General features: G+C 37.6%; 1 protein-coding gene across 1 annotated transcript; it reads right to left on the bottom strand.

Annotated features, from left to right (window-relative positions):
- Positions 1-10768: 10768 nt before the first annotated feature.
- On the bottom strand, positions 10769-13019 carry LOC122085873 (xyloglucan galactosyltransferase XLT2-like). Its single transcript, XM_042654471.1, has one exon. It carries the CDS (start codon positions 12557-12559, stop codon positions 11096-11098), a length of 1464 nt encoding a protein of 487 aa, XP_042510405.1. The 5' UTR covers positions 12560-13019; the 3' UTR covers positions 10769-11095.
- Positions 13020-17416: the final 4397 nt, after the last annotated feature.

Raw genomic sequence — 17416 nt, 5'->3', positions numbered from 1 at the left:
GTGTTTACCATTGACATGATTGACTAGATTTATATTTATATAATTAGATTATTTTTAGTGATAGCTGATTCGGAGGAAGGAAAAATAGTATAGGTGATCCGTAATATGTGAAGGAAGATGAAGAAACCAAGGTTGTGACAATAGGGGCCATGCATGTGGACATTAAAGCTCAGGTCTTTTGCTCCGTTGCATGAGGGATGTTCTCTACACATTCGACAGTTTCATGTGTGAGTGTGACTCAACTCTTAAGGCTCGCTTTGATAAATGAGAGATCATTAATAAGTGAGAGATCCAAATGGCCAAGAGGCAATAAAAATCACTTTTATTTGAGTATATATCGTTATAGTGAAACTATCTCTCACCTGCAGAATGGGTAACTCTTGTCTTCTTCTTCTTCTTCTTCTTCTTTTTTTTTTTTTTTTTTTTTTATGAAAAATAAAAAGATAATATATATATATATATATCAAGGGATAGGGTTCCCTGAAAGTCAGTGCGGACCCTACCCTAACTTGGGGCTAATGGGAGTGAGTGCAGAAATATTAACAGGGATAGGGCAATCATTTCACCCTCTTTGTGTCAAGACGTAAGACCGCGCTGCCTTTCGGGTTTTGTTTTTCTCATATATCAATATTTACTTTATAAACTTGACTTAATTAACTTGCCTATGCACATCAAAGATAACATTCATATAATTTTTATAATGCAAGCAATATCAAGACTTATCATGCCTCACCTATCAAGAGATCAAAGTTGCCATCACATAAGACTAGGTTGATCCACATATGATAATCTCATAAAGTCCTATAATGCCAAGACATACTCAACGTTTTAAGAAGGAAAAGGATTGGGTGGGTTACAAGTTTTAAGGTCATAGGTCGATTTAGAAATAGAATATACAATAGATCAAGGATTAGGTTTAACATACTGAAAAATATAAGTATTATGAGACAACCAATTATAATGAAATGTAATTGCAGCCAGATACAATAATCTCTACATATTAGACTTCAGAAACCAAAGCCAAGCCACAAATATTCAACCAGCACTACAAGAAAAGCAATTTTCGGCTATGGTAAAAAAGTGTCTCCGAAAATATATATTCGTCACCAAAAATAAAGGTGATGGAAATTTTATCCATTGCCGTTCCATAGCCCATAATGCCGTAGCCGAAAATGGGCTACAGTAAAAGGGCTACTGTAGAGATGTGCATTTTAGGTGATACTTATTTTTTACCGTCACTGTAAGTTACATTTTTAGCAACGGTTTCTTTTTTTCCTTCTCCATAACTCATTTTTGGGAGACGCCTTTTATTACATTTTAGATGACGGATTAATCTATCACCATAAGTAATATTTGCTACGACTGTTTTACCGTCACCATAAGTTACATTTTTAGCAACGGATATATATTTTTTGAGACACTTTTTTACCATAGCCGAAAATTGTTTTTCTTGTAGAGTGTAATGTTCAATATTGAATACTAACAAGGAATGCAGTTTCCCAAGGGCACATGATTTTGCAATTCCTAGTGCCTTGGAGTATAGATGTCACCCAATAGAAACAGAATGTGAAGCAAGTTTGGCATACTTCATTCTGGTTCTTTGAACTGCAAAACTCTTCTCAGCTCTCTCTCCTGTGGTAGCAGTCAAACATATAGTTGACAGTTCCACTATCTCCAGAGCACATCCACCATTTTCTTTTGATAGATAACAACTTATATTGATAGGATTCAGAGGCAATACTGAGTACAAAGATTGAAAGAAATACCAATACCTATCTTGATGTGTGGTTTGACAACTTTTATGAATGCCACTATAAGCTAGGCCATCAATATAGTTGGTATATATAGTGTTTGAATGAATGCGAACTGAAGCAATAACCTTTCTTAATTTGTTTTTCCTTGGACATGGGTGTTCTCTTACCTAAAGCATTAAGAAATTTCTTCAATTTCTTGCTACTACCTCTTATCACTATCATGCATTTCTCTCAGAGGCCCCATACTTCTATAAATATAGAAAAGAAAAGAGAGCCTGGTCGAATGGGGACCAGGATATATATACCATCAACAGATCCATGAAGCATAAATGGAGAAAGGATAAGAAGCTCTGCTAAAAGTTTGTAGTCCTTGTCGTAGAAATTTTTACTATAGAGGATAAGTTCGGAGTACTTCACCTTATCTTTTTGAAGAAGATAAGGAGTACTACCACTGCCTTTGGTGCAAGGTTCTGATAGTGGTGAGAGGCTGAAGGCTGGCTGTAATAATAACAGAATATATAGGAATTTCTTTTGAGCCGATAAATTATGTTCTTAAAAAGTGATTCTTTGTGATCAACTAATCCTATCAAAACAAGAAGTAGAGGTCATCAGGTTTCTTGTTTGGCACCCACCATACCCATCAAATCTCTCTTCATAAAGTACATGTAAGATTTAATATCTTAGTTGACAGTCTTAGTTAAAACCCTTAAGGATCCAAATGGATCATTAGTTCTTTGGCAGAGTTTTGATCGCATCCCTCCAATACTTTCATGCCAAACATAAATCTTGGAGGGAATGATGAATTGGAAATTTATCTAATATTAACAAATTATGGTATCACCTTTACAAATTATGGCTATGGAGGGCAGTACTATACTTATTCCACTTCAAATGGTTCTAACATTGCCATTGAGGTTCTTGATTCTAATGGAAATATAGAGAAAAAAGAATGGGATGAACAAAAGAAAGAATTGGTTAATGTTGGTTTGCAATCACTAGCCAATGAGATATTTATGGTACATGTGGACTTTTTGGGATTTGTAATAAGAAGGAAACAAGCATTTGTAGATAAATGAGAGGGTTTCAACCTAAGTTTTATGAGAAATGAACCCATGGAAATTGTTCTCTTTTAACCAGAGAAAGAAAGGCATCCCTTGGGTTGTTACAAGTTCCAACATTTTCTTGTCAAAACACCTTTTCTCCTTATCTCCTTAAACCCCATCACCCTATAGACCCTGCCAAAAACTAAATAAGTTTAGCTGCAATTTTCACCCAAGCTTTGTTGTAAACTAAACCTCTTTAATAATCATAGTCTCAGCCCTTGATTAATTCTTTTGTATTATTATCTTCATTTTTCATGTTAGATGTCAATGCAATCTAATCTATTGATTTGAGAGCAGGAGGGAGATCTGGAGAGAGAGAGAGGGGAGAGGGAATGGAGATAACGGTTATCACTATGAGGAAGAGTTTGAGAGAAAGAGGGAGACCTGGAGAGAGAGAGAGAGAGAATAGGGGTTACGGTATACTGATCACTTATGAGAAAGAGTTTGAGAGAAGGGGGAGATTTGGAGAGAGAGAGAGAAAATAGCGGGAAGATGGAGGGAGTGAGGCGGCACCATGAATTAAGCTGCGAAATCTAAATTTCCTCTCTTTTGGGTGATTTGATTATCAAATATTCCGTGATGGTAATTTTCCATCATGGAAAATTTATAAAAGGTAACATATATATTTATCGCCTCCGAAAATAATGTTTGGTGACGATTTTATTTTTGCCGTGATCTTAAACTAAGGGTGTCAATTTGATACTGATATCGAAATCGACCATTTAAAACCTACTGAATCGAACTGAAAGAATTTTGGTATGATTTTGGTATGGAGAAACATAATCTTTTTTGGTTCGATTCGATATTGGTATTGACCATTCGGTATACCAAACCGAATACCAACACTTCTTGAGAAACTGCCAAAACGTCAAAACTTTTATTTATTTGGGTACAAGCCAAAAGGCCCAAAAGGTCAAAAACTCAAAACCAGAATCCAGAAATGGAGAAACCCAAAGTTATTCTTTTCATTTTTTTATTTTTTGGGGGACAGAACCCATTTAAAGTGAGTTAAATTAAAACCGTTTGTATACCAAAATCGAACTGTACCAAAATTGTACTGAGTCGGTTTGATATCGGTATTGCACACTTAAAAATGTTAATGGTATGGTACAGTATCGGTATCTAGTATTAAGTTTCGATATCGTACCAAAACCAAACCGAATACAAAAAACCGTACCAATTGACATCCGTATCTTAAACTAATAAATGGTGATGGTTAGTTTTCTACCATCTCTATAAATAATATGTGGTGACGGTATAAGTTCAATCGTCACCCAAAATAATTTTATGGCGAAATTAAAATTTTATATGGAATGTCGACAAATTTTCCCATTTTTTGTTTTAAGGAGGTAAAATATGTTGTTAAATGTTACCATAAAATTTTTCAATGAGAAAGTTTGACATTTTTTATAGAAAAATCATTTAAAATAATGCGTTGCGTCCACCTTTGCAACTATTTCTCAGTTTTCCCTTCACTACTATTGTGTTGTGAAAATTGGCTTATTAATTTCCTTTATTCTAATGTTTCTGTTGCATTGGTTGAACCCAAAGTCCTAATAGTGGTCCAATTTCTAATTTGTAAATTTGAGAGCACATGAAAGAAATCTGAAAGGAAAACGAATAAGACAGAGAGAACGATGAGGGATGAGGATCCACAACTTACTTCATCCTGTGGAAGATATCTTTTCCGATCATGATTCCTTGCATATGAAGTTGAAAGAGATGAAAGTTGGGGAAGAAGATCGAGCCTAGTGTTTAGATTCAGAAGAAACGTGAGAGAGCGGTGGTAGTGGTTAAGGAGATGTGGAGATGTAACTGAAGAAATGACGAAGAAGATGAATGGAGCGTAATATTCGATCTCAATCAATGCTGGAAAAGAGAAATGGAAAAAACGAAGAGAAAGTTCAGAGAGAGAGGGATAGAGAGACTCCACTTTAGATAGAGAGGGTGCCTTGTCCATACTTCAATCGTAGAATCCAGGAGATCTAGAACAACAAATAGAGGAGGAGTTCTGCAGACGGCTTTGGGGAAACCTCCAGAGCCTAACCTTGATTTCTTCTGCAGATTGAGTAGATCGAGCGAGCAGATCGAGTAACCCGGAAAACATTTATTTTGACCTTCTCCCCGACAAAATCAACTTGCTTGGTGTTTTCTTCAAAGACGAAGAATCTGTGAGCTAAAAGAAGCTCGATCTACTCAATCTGTGAAAGAAATCAAGGTTAGGCTTTGGAGGTTTTCCCAAAGCTGGCCGTCTGCAGAACTCCTCCTCTGTTTGTTGTTCTCCTGGATTTTGCGATGGAAGTACAGACAAGGTACCCTCTCTCTCTCTTCGTTTTTGCCATTTCTCTTTTCCAGCATTGATTGAGATCGAATATTATGCTCCATTCATCTTCCTTGTCATTTCTTCAGTTACATCTCCACATCTCCTCAACCACTACCACCGCTCTCTACACGTTTCTTTTGAATTTAACACTAGGCTCTCCTTCCCCAACTTCCATCTCTCTCAACTTCATATGCAAGGAATCATGATCGGAAAAGATATCCTCCATAGCATGAAGGAAAGTTTTGGATCCTCATCATTCTCTCTGTCTTCGTTTTCCTTTCCGAATTCTTTCATGTGTTCTCAAATTTACAAATTAGAAGTTGGACCACCATTAGGACTTTGGGTTCAATCAATGCAACAAAAATATTAGATTAAATATTAATGGAATTTAAAAAAAAAAAATTAATGAGCCAATTGTAACAACACAGTGAAGAGAAAACTAAGAAACAACTGCAAAGGTGTATGCAGGGCATTTGGTAATTATTGTAAATGATTTTTTTATGAAAAATAAATGTCAAACAAACATTGAAAAATTTTATGGTAAAATTTTACAATATATTTTAATTACCGTCTTAAAACAAACATTGGAAAATTTACCAATATGTAAGCAAAATTTCCCGGGTAAAATTTTATGCCGAAACAAATGGAGCAAGTGAATTCGATAATCAAATATTTCACGATGGCAATTTTCCATCATAGTAAATTTATAAAGGGTGACAAATATATTTACCGTCTCCAAAAATAATATTTGGTGACAATTTTATTTAAGCCATGGTCTTAAACTAATAAATGGTGACGGTTAGTTTTCTACCGTCTCTATAAATAATATATGGTGAGGGTATAAGTTAAACTTGTTGTTTTATGGTTGTCCTTGTTGGCAACTCGGCCACGTGGCGGTGATGACGTGGCCAGTTTGGGTGACGTGGATGAAAATGATGACATGGAAGTGTCCAGTGTCACCGATGAGATAACAGAGCAGCTTGGTATGCATGGAGTGGTTTAATACATCATTAATAGGTGGTGCGGGTTTCTGGGTCAAAACTGGCAAAATTGGCCTATTTACGATCGAGGGCATTTTCGGCAATGAAAATGACATTTTTGGAAGATCGGTTCTTCATGAAAAATATAGATTGTAATTTTTCTAGTCCAGTGCATTTGATTTCGTCACATTCCGATACCGTATGAAGAAGTTACGGCATTTATGGCAGTCAAGGGCAGTTTCGGCATTGAAGATGAATTTTTTAAAGGAAGCGTTCTACATGTAACAATACGACAAAAATACAATCTTTCCAACGGTTCTGATTTCATCGCATTCCGATTCCGTATGAGAAAGATACGTCATTGGAAAGGTGTAGGGGCATTTTGGTCTTTTTACATGGATGATTCAGATGATTGAGTCTTATGAAAAGTCGTAGAGCATCCAGTTACGATTCCAACGCACTTCGTTTCATCTCGATCGGATATCGTATGAAAAAGTTATAAGCGTTTCCGTAAAGTCGGTTCGAAAATCCAAACCGAAAATCCATCAGTTGCTCTCGGTGTTGGGTGGATTTTTCGGATTTTATTTTTGAAATTCGAAGGGCTTTTGTGTAATTTAAAGATTTTGAAGGTCTGAGTTGCAAGGGGTCTTTAAGCACTGAAACATATGGAGGCAGGGGCTTGATTGTAATAAAGAGGAGTAAAGGGAAGTGAAATGGACGGCCAAGATTTGACCACGTAGGCTTGATGCCCATCCAAAGGCTGCTGAGATTTTGGTGTGATATGGACGAGATAGATGCTTGGGTGTGGGATTTTATTGGTTAGATGCATAATTCTTGATGCACCGGCGCTACACTATATCAAGGTATGTTATTGTGTTTCGCGCGTGTATAGAAAGTATAAAAAGGATTCCGATCTTAATGATCTCATGAAATCTGATTAAAGCCATCATGGAAGATTCGGATCCAACGGTCAATATGCATTTTCACTTTTGTGAGTGGGAGACAAGCTCCCTTAAAATCCGGAAAAGCAACCAATCATAGATCGACAACACTTCTGACGATGTCAGCGCCTACGTCATGATGACGTCATCACGATTCAAATCTAACGGTTTGGATCTGTTGTCCGTTGGTTTAATCGGACGGCTTGGATTATAAGATCTCTTATATGAGATCTACGGTCAGATTTCGCCCCTGTTGCGCGCGCCGCCGGTGTAGCCTACGCCACCCGTACGAAGATTCCATTTCAGGCTATCTCATTGTTCCAACTTCAAAAGGTCATATCTCCCTCATTTTAAGTCGGATTTGGGTGATTCAAGTTGGAGATTCTTCATCTCTCCGAGCTCTACACATCAGAGGGAAGAAATCAGGCAGAGGGGTTGCTGAGGTGGTCGGAAAAACGAGTTGAAACTCGTGGAAGGCTAAATGTTTGAATGAAACACTTCCATCCTCTTGCACTTCATCCATAGCCACCATTAGAGGCTTAGGAAGCTGCTGGAAACCAAGGTAGCAAGTTCTATTGGTTGTTGCCAAGAGAAAAGAAAAGAAAATAGAAGAGAAGAGAAGAAGAGGGAAATAGAGAAGAAGTTTTTTTCCTCTCTTTGTGTGTGTGTGAATGTGAATGTGAATGCCATTGTTACTCCATGAAAGTAAAGACAAGGAGAAAAGAAAGAAGAAGAAGAAGAACCTAGAATTTGGTTCTTGTGAGTTGCTTCAAGAAACTCAAGTGCCAACCGGGGTTGAAGCATTGGCGGCACCGAGACAACGTGATTGTGGTCCGCATCAAGTGGAGATCGACATTATTGTATCTCCGACGGTTACTCCTTGCCAAGGTAACCTCACTTTTGCCAAATTTCCATTATTATAAATCATTGTAGGCAAGATGTTTGATAAAATGCCTAAGTGATAGTTGTAGTCTATTTGGGGGAAATTTGCATGTATGAGTGCTTCACTATAGGGCATTGTTATAAGCCCAACTTTATTTTATTGGTGTTCAGTGGGTGCTGGACACAGGGGCTATGTGTTCCTTGGTAGGTACAACTACCTAAACCTATTTGCCGTGGGTGCGGCCTCTCAGATCATTCTGAGAAAACTAGGGTGAAGACCTAGCCATTGTATGTCATTGGTGGAAACTGGGAATGTGTTCCCTTGGCTGTGGGTGCAGTCATAATTAGTATTGAGTAAATACTGAGCCCGACAGTGGGCATTACTCCGTGCATGTAGGCAACTGGCCGAAGCACGTATTTCTTGTGTTGTGGATGTGTATGCTCGTATTTGTATTGTGGATTGGAGTGCTTGGCTGCAGAATGGGTGTGTACATCTGGTAGACCTGACCACTTGGTGGTGCAGTGTGGATGTGCATACGACTGTGTATGTATGTGACAGTGATTACCGTGTGAGGTTTATGAGACAGCTCTGGGCAGCAATACAGGTTATGTGAGTAAGTTTCATGCAACAGTAAGAATGGTCAGTAGTATACATAGCAGCTCTGGGCAGCATCAATAGACTGTGCTATTGAAGTGCAAATAGTGATTGCCACATCAGGGGTACAGTTGGAAAGTGAAAAAATATTTGGCACACTGATTCACCCCCCCTCTCAGTGTCAATCGGGACCCAACACAACTGTCACCCAAAATAATTTTAAGGTGACACTTATTTTGTTCCATGGCATTACTTTATATTTGGAGACGGAAAAATAAATACCACCACCCAATATTTATAAATGGCGATGGAAATTTTTTTACCATCACATTATATAAATTTGGGGCAACATTTAAATATTACCGTCTTTATAAATAATATATGGTGACAATATAAGTTCAACCGTCACCCAAAATAATTTTATGGTGACACTTATTTTTTTCCGTGGTATTACATTGTATTTGGAGACGGAAAAATAAATACCATCACCTTATTTATAAATGGTGACAGATAATTTTTTACCGTCACATTATATAAATTTAGGGCGACATTTAAATATTACCGTCTCTATAAATAATATATGGTGACGGTATAAGTTCAACCGTCACCCAAAATAATTTTATGGCGACACTTATTTTTTTCTGTGGCAGTATATCATATTTGGTGACAGAAATATAGATACCGTCACCCAAAAGCATAGCCGAAAATTGCTTTTCTTGTAATGAAGAGTGAAAATAGAGGAAACTTGGAGGTATTATGTCCATATGCCTAAGGGCTTATTTACAACCTAGATTCTCTTAGTAGAATCAAAAGATGCCATTGAAATTCAAGTTCCTTATTGCAAAAGACACAAAAAGGGATCCAGATTAAGAAAACAAGACAGCTTCTTCTTAGAATAAAAAGAGCACCAACAAAAAATTTTAATTCAGAATGGATTTTCAAACACGAAACCAAATTCCACCACCTTACTACCTGGCCCAATATTTAGTGTAGAATTCTCCAAAGTGAAAATCTACCATGTTTTGGCAGCATTACATTGACCCAAACTATGAAACTCCACCTCCATATTCCAATGACTCTCACCTTCCCTCAAAGTGACTAATGCTTAACCTCAAGCAAGATCGATCTCTCTCTCTCTCTCTCTCTCTCTAACATCAGATTCCAATCTTTCTTTAATTAAATAGAAGAATTGGGAAAAAATTTCGCTATTGCTTGACCTACAGTACCCCATGATAACAGCCAAGGGAACAGAATCCCAAAGGTAGGTTTGAAAATATCTATCTTGGGTGAGTTTTTCCACCCCTACCCTTGAGATTCCATTCTTATAGCTAGTAACAGGGGTTGCAGCTACGACAACAGCCAAATTATGCAAAAAATAGAGCCATGGGCAAGGTATAAGAAAAAAAATATTTCTTTATTCTTCTAACAACTGCCGTCGGTGAGCCAAAGTCCCAAGTTAGAGGCTCCTGACTGTTATCTATTTTTTTTTTCCTTGCCTTAAAAAATAAAAATAGCAAAAATGATGCCCTGTTTAACTTTCCTGTGAAGATCATTCCAAATATAATACAGATTTGAACAAGCATTGCAATTCCAGAATCTGGGTCTCTCTTTTATTAGGCAACTCATCATTACAACCAAACAGCTCATTTAAAAAAAAAAAAGGTTATCATAGAATAATTACAAAGTAAATTCTTCTTCCACACTTTTAGCCTTTCCTGTTAAAATATCTTCACTGTTGTTTGAATGATGTGGAATCTTGTTTTGTGTCTTCTTAAAATACCCCTAATATTGGTAAAACATTAATTAACCCCATTTGGTACTTTAACTTTTCTTTCTGAACACTCCAGTGAAGCTAACACAGAAAGTTTATAGTTAAAACACTTCTCCAGTTGCAGAATTGCACAGTTATCTAATTACCCAAAAACAGGTTTGCCAGTCATGTCATGAAAGGGCATGAAACTACTTAATACTTTATAACATAAAAATAGCAAATCCTGCAACTCAAATTGTTCCATTTATTCTGATTCTTAAATCTGGATTCTGAATAATGGCATTGCCATGATCAGAACAGATGAACTGAAATACAAACACTACAGGTAGGACCAATTTCATCAGCATACACCTTTAACTCATCTAGTGAATGGAATCTCTAAAAAAAAAGATGTAAAACTGAACAAACAAAAACAGAAGTAGACAATCAGATCCAACCAAACTTCACTTGCTAAATTATTTTCAACAATCATTTTAAAGGAATAGAAAGAAGATCTTCTCTGCAATAATCAAATTGCTTCCACATTCTTATGTTTATGTACAAAAATGAAAAATTGAAAAAAAAAAAAATCATCTCCAATAAATAGATAAAAACCAATTTTGCAGAAGAGATCCTAGAGATCTCAACTCCTCCTCTTCTCTCTAAACAAATCAATCTATCACTCTTTCTATCTATACCCGAAATCCCATTGGTAATTCTATATTTGTTCAGTATCTTGAGGAACCATTCCTTTCCATAATCGATTATTACCACTTATACTTCCAATGCTCACTGAATCTTCTCAAGACTCCATCAATGGCAACATCGAACGCATCCTTAATACCAACCAAACCCTCATTCGGTTCAGAATACACGAATTTAGGTATGTAATTGATGATCGTCTCTCTCATTCTGCTTACTTCTTCTTTGTTAAATCGCTCAAGAACCCTTCCTATGGAAGTCCCATTCTTCACCTCGTTACGGTCTATAAATACTGAGTAACTCCCCGGATCTCCGGGCAAGAACCACTCGTACTGATAGTAAGCTGATCTCTTCCAGAAGAAGACTGGGATCGAACCAGCCACCATACAATCGAATATGGATCGTCTGGTAAAGCTATCTCCTCTCGGCTGCAAGCAGAAATCCGAGGTCAGAAACATGTCCAGAATCGCAGAGGTGCCGTTGGAGCAACGTTCCCCGGCACAGTCCAAGGTTCGGCATGATTCTGACTCGTTGCGACATTGTTGTAACAGGATCCCCCGGAAGTCGTTCTTGATCGTCTTACGCGCCGCACCGGCGAAGCAGAAGAGGGTTTTGCGGTTGCGTGATCTTACGAATTCCTGCCATTGCCGAACATCCAATTCAGTTCGGGGGTGGAAACTGGTTGGGTAAGGGACACCGACGTCGAAGTAATCCCAAGGGCTCCGCTCGATGAGGAGTCGCGTGATATTCCTCATCTCCGGCAGGTAGAGGCATTTCGAACCCCAATCTTCGTCTTTAGACCTCCGGAAATCCCAGGTGATGCGACCCATCATCATGAAGTGATCCCAGCCATTGGAACGATTCCAGAACGGCTGCTCCTTTACCCAATTGAGCAGCATCTGGCAATGGTAATCACGTTCGTGAGCGCTGTAATTGGACCAGAGATACTTGCCGACGGCGAGACCCGCGTAGAAAGGAAGGTAGAAGGCAGTGGCAGAATTGGGGTCCAGGGTTCGACAATGGTGCCCCAAAATGCGATTGTGGAAAATTATCTCCGAAGCAAACTGATCAGTCCAGTACCACGTAGATATCAGATTCTTCGGCACGATTCCTTCAAGCCCCGTAGCTCTCTGTCCGAAACCGCCGTTGGAGAGCGCGTCGCAGCGAGATTTCCAAGGATCCAAGTCTTGACAGTTGTCGGAGAGCTCTCTGTTGAACATTGGTGGGAGATCGTAGACATAAACCTTCCCGGAGATGCATTGTTCTTCGGTGGAGCTGTTGCGGACGGAATTGCTCGGAGGGGAGAAATGGCGGAGAGAGACAGATACGGGAAGAGAACGAGCTATGAGAAGGATAAGAAGCTGAAGTAAGAGAATGCTGAAGATCAGCCATGCCTTGGTTTGGTGGGTGGAGATGTAGACGTGGATCGAATACAGAACTGGTTTCTTTCGATCGGGAGAGTCTGGAGCTTTGGGGTTTTTCAGGAACTGAGACTGTACGTGCTGCTGAGATTCCGATAAGGGAAGCATCAGAGACTATATAATTTCCAACAATCTTCCGGTGTATTTTCCGGCGAAATTTCGACCGGAAAATGGTGTTCTCGTGTTGTGTAACTCCCTGGCTTAGGGTTTGGAGAATTGGGTCTCGGCGTTTTGCGTTCTTTCTAGAGACGTCAATTGTGGCTGCAAATTCGAGTAATGAGAGATGAAACGAAGGTGGAGGAGAAGACAAGTGCTTATAAAGCGGAGTTCGATTTGATCAATAAAGGAACTCTAACTCTTAGACACGTGGTGTGCGGAGTCACCGGCAAACGGATTGGAGCACGTTCCAGTTGAGGTTTATGTGGGCCCTAAATCAGACGTTCCGGTGTGGGAACTGAAGAATATGGTCCATGGACGCCAAGGTCCGGTTAGGCTAAGGCTAAGGCTCTTAGCTGTATTGATGTGGAGGGGTGTGTCAAAACTCTCTCTCTCTCTCTCTCTCTCTCTCTATTTTAGGGCATTGGGTGTCAATCGGTCGGTTGAGATCGGATTGAATCGGTTTCGATGTGGGAATAATGAATCCCAAATCAAATCAATAATTCAAGGTTTGGTGATTTTGATCAATTTGGTCTTATTTATGGTTCTTAGTCATTGGGACAGGGTTGGGTTTAGTTTAACATTTATACAAACCAATAATTCACATTTCATTAGATGGTCAGAGATAAATTGAAGGTTTTCAATCGATGATAATATTAAAGATATTCGGGGAAAAATAGAAATGTCAATTGGTCGATTTGGGTTGGTTTTGATTTTGTTTCATCGATTTTTGTGTGAGAATGAGTGAAACTAAAACATGAACCCATAAGAAAGTATTGATTTTGGTTTGATTTTGATTTTTTATCAATTTCGTTCATGGGTTTATAGTCAGCTTGGTCTCTATTTGGCTTCTGTTTACCATGTAAATTCATTTAAAAAACAGGGGAAAATGTTTTTCTATGAGGTTCTGGGTTGGTATTCGATTTATTATCTGGTTATATCAATTTTGATCCCATTTTTTGAGTTCGATTTGATGTTTTATCAAATCTAATTTGGTTCAAAGCTAATTCAATAAGAATCGATTCATTTAGAAATTAAGATCGATATCAATCCATTTTAATTCAAATCTACAGATTCATTGATTCAATTTTCGATTCTTAAAATCTCAAAGTGTTGAAGAGAAACTTGAAGGGGATAGGATTCCTCTCCATAGAACCCATAGATCATAGAGTGATCTCACAGCTAGTGCTCGAGTCTGCATGGGATCACTCTATGGTCCATGGAGGATCGTGATCCTTTGAATGTCTCAAGTGGAGTAGGCAGAAAGTACCAAGAAAGTACCCAGGACTTGACACTAAGCATAACAGTTGTCGGTCAAATAATAATATAAATTCTGGTTTTAATTTTTTAATACATTCTTAACTGTAAATGACCAAAAGAAAATATTGATAGTCAAACAATATAAATTCTGTTTATGATTTTTAATCCATTGTTAAATGAAAATAAACAAAAGAAAATATTAGTGGCTAACCAAAAATAGATCGATCATTTAAAAAAATCCATTTGCATGGTTGCTGTTTTAATTAAACGTATTTTGAACGTGCCTCTCTTATTGGAGGATTTGGCTCGTCTCCAATTCGTGCTTCTCCAATTCTTGTCCAATTCCACTTAGGATTGCCACATCTGTACTCTATGAGATCTAACGGCTACTTATACATTGCAATTTCAAACCCCCGCATTCCTCACACTCAGAACTACAAGAAGAAAGAAGAAGAAAATCAAAACCGGAGCAGCGAAGAGCTCTCTCAGAACTGGTACGCGCGCGCGCACACACACACTCTCTCTCCCTCTCTGGAACAAAAGTTACTGGAGGCGGTGAAACCACTTATTCTTTAATAGAGCACTACAACTCCATTCCTCACTCTCGAGTTTCAACCCCCCTGGCGAAAACCAGAGCTTCAACCCTCGGCCTCTCTCAGAACTGGTACTCTCACTCTCTCTCTCGCGCTGCTACTCAAGGCGGTAAAGCCAATATCACAAGAAGTAAACGAAGCAGGTTTGCATTTTCAAGAAACAAAGAAATAATTCAACAGAGAGACCCCCCATGACCTCAAAGTTCAAACTCAATTCCTTTTTGGGGTTTAGGAAATTGGATCAAACTCAGAAGAAATAGAAAACATTATTCAAGTCAGAAACCCATATGAATTAATTGATTAATGGTAATAATCAACAATCAATAATCAATTTGTCTGTTAGCAGAACAAATACTGTTATGAAAGAAAACCCCCTCCTCTGTTCTTGCTCTGTACTGAGATTTTCAAGTATAACAATAAAACTCTAAAAACTAATCAAAAAAATTCACAATTTAAGAAGACAAAATTCCAAATAATCTACTATAATTTCATCTTCTCTTTGAATTTCTGAATCATTTTATGGTTTTTTCAATCAGAGACGAGAGATGGTAGGGGTAGAAATCGTCTGAAATTCTCATCTTGTACAATTCCATACAATTCCACCCTAAATGGCTGACACGTGTAAATATTCCATATCTATGGTTCAGATTGTATTATGGTTGTATTATGGTTGATTAACATTGTATTATGGTTGATTAATCTGAACCGTAGATATGGAATATTTACACGTGTCAGTCATTTAGGGTGGAATTGTATGGAATTGTACAATATGAGAATTTCAGACGTTTTCTACCCGAGATGGTAGCCATGACTGTCATATGTGCAGAGAGACAAATCTCTCTCTCTCTAAATAAGCAGGTTTTGAAACCGAGGTTTTCTTCTTCAGTCACTGAAATGGGTATTTCACAGAATTGCACCAGATGAGAATTGCAGAGGATTTTTGTCCCTTTCAGTTCTGAATGAGAAGACGGTTTAGGGTAATGGGCATGAGTTTTCCAAAAAAAAAAATCACTTAGTGGTTTTGAAAAAGTGCAACGGTTTTGAGGCTTGAAATGCTTATGTATAAGCAACCGTTGGATCTTGTAGATGACAGCTGTCACAATCCTAAAAGGAATTGGATCAATCACATTAAAATACGCTTTCGAGTGAAATAACGGACATCGTCGGGCATACAAGACCCCATTACGACGAAGAGGTCAAAATATACATGTTCATCCAAGCTGGGCATATTGGGGTCCACAATACCTATCATGTGGGTCACACTAGTGGATGTCGCACCTACTAGTGACACCCACCAGTTGGCCAAACAAGCCAATCTTGCTGTATTTTGAAGGAAAACGAAGTCTTAACATGTATCTGACTCTCGTCACGTGTTGTGGACCAAGTCCTTATCATTCAAATAGAATAACGTATATTTCCTATCCATACATGGCCTTGTGATATGTGCAAGGGCATGGCTTAGGAGTGCGAATCATCTCGGGTACCGTCTCAATCCTATCTGGCCACCCCGCATTTAACGGTCACCTTTGCAGTCATGTACTATAAGGCACCGACATCAATCCGCTCTAATTTTGATCTTGCAAGGCCAAACCAAACCAACTAATCAATCAAACGAATTTAAAGAGTATGGCTCTACACAGATAGTGTTTTTTTCCCTTATTCTATTGAGTTAGGAAAAAGAAATTTATGCGAGATAAGCATGCTCCTTTTTTTTTTTTTTTTTGGTAAACGAGATAAGCATGCAGACATAATATATTGAAGGATTAAAAAAGAGATGGATCAAAAGAGTTGATGGCATTAACAAAGACGGTCATTTTCCATTTCTCTTTTCATTAATATATGTTGGTGGTACACTGCCGTGTACTCATGATGTCTCGTACTTTGTCACTTGTATTTGTGGGTTTACTTTGAATGGATGTCAAGAAATTATAGGGTTTAGCTATATGTTTGTAGTGTGTTTTAGTAATCTTTCCATTTTGTATTCATTTGTTTAAGATTTACATTTATTTATGCATCGTTATAGGTTGTCGTTTTCTGCAATATAACAAGGACAATAATTTAATATAAGCCAAATTGAGAAAGATCACAACCCAAGATATTCAAAATGTCAAACTAGAATTAAGGTATGATATATTTTGATAAGGAACCTGTAATCAAATTAAGTAAAACTTTCATAAAACAAAGTGACAGGCTAGCCACATGGGTAGTTGTAATTTGGTGGCATGGAAGACCCTTGTGGTCAATTCGAATCAAACTTGACAGATCACACTCTTTGTTGGTCACATGTAAAATTTCACAGTTTAATTCAATCATATGGTTCACTTTGTATTACTCATTTTGTGCATTTTGGTATATTTTTCTATTTTGAATTTCTGATAAATCTTTAAGTATGATTTTCGCACATGGAAGAATCGGTGTTGTAGATTGAAATTTTTAAACACGAATTTAAGATTAAAATTTAAACACTAAATATACTACCGCATGGCAATTAATACCCACCCTCCTTCCTCAGCTAAACAAGCATTCATCTATACTATCAATTCCAAACAAAATAAATAAATATTGATTTAAATTTTGATACAAATTATGATAGGAGTTTTTCGCATTAAAAAAAAAAGAAATCCTATTAACATATTTAAAAAACAATAATTAATCAAGAAAAATATTTTATTTCTTAGTAAAAAAAAAAAAAAAACCTTTAAAAGTCAAATACTCAAATGCATCAATAGAGCCGGCCGAACATTTGACCATTTGATCAAAAGTCAAATGATGCATCATTCACCACTAATAGGCACAAGTGGCCCATGTTTCCAATGTCACTGAAAGACTTTCCAAGCAATCATTGAGATTAGCTGGCCCAACCTTTCTTCTCAACTGCATGAGTGGCAGCAAAGAAATAGAACATTCTAAACACCTAAAAATCTTCTTAAAATATGACTTAATCTTTTTTTTTTTT

The sequence above is a fragment of the Macadamia integrifolia genome, chromosome 8 (assembly GCF_013358625.1).
Source record: "Macadamia integrifolia cultivar HAES 741 chromosome 8, SCU_Mint_v3, whole genome shotgun sequence".
NCBI lineage: Eukaryota > Viridiplantae > Streptophyta > Magnoliopsida > Proteales > Proteaceae > Macadamia > Macadamia integrifolia.
Note: the sequence above shows the minus strand (reverse complement) of the source record. Positions and strands in the feature narration are given on the sequence as shown.

What these genes read in the sequence shown, in the direction of transcription:
- LOC122085873 (XM_042654471.1), bottom strand. Translation starts at nt 12,559, where the DNA reads ATGCTTCCCTTATCGGAATCTCAGCAGCACGTACAGTCTCAGTTCCTG.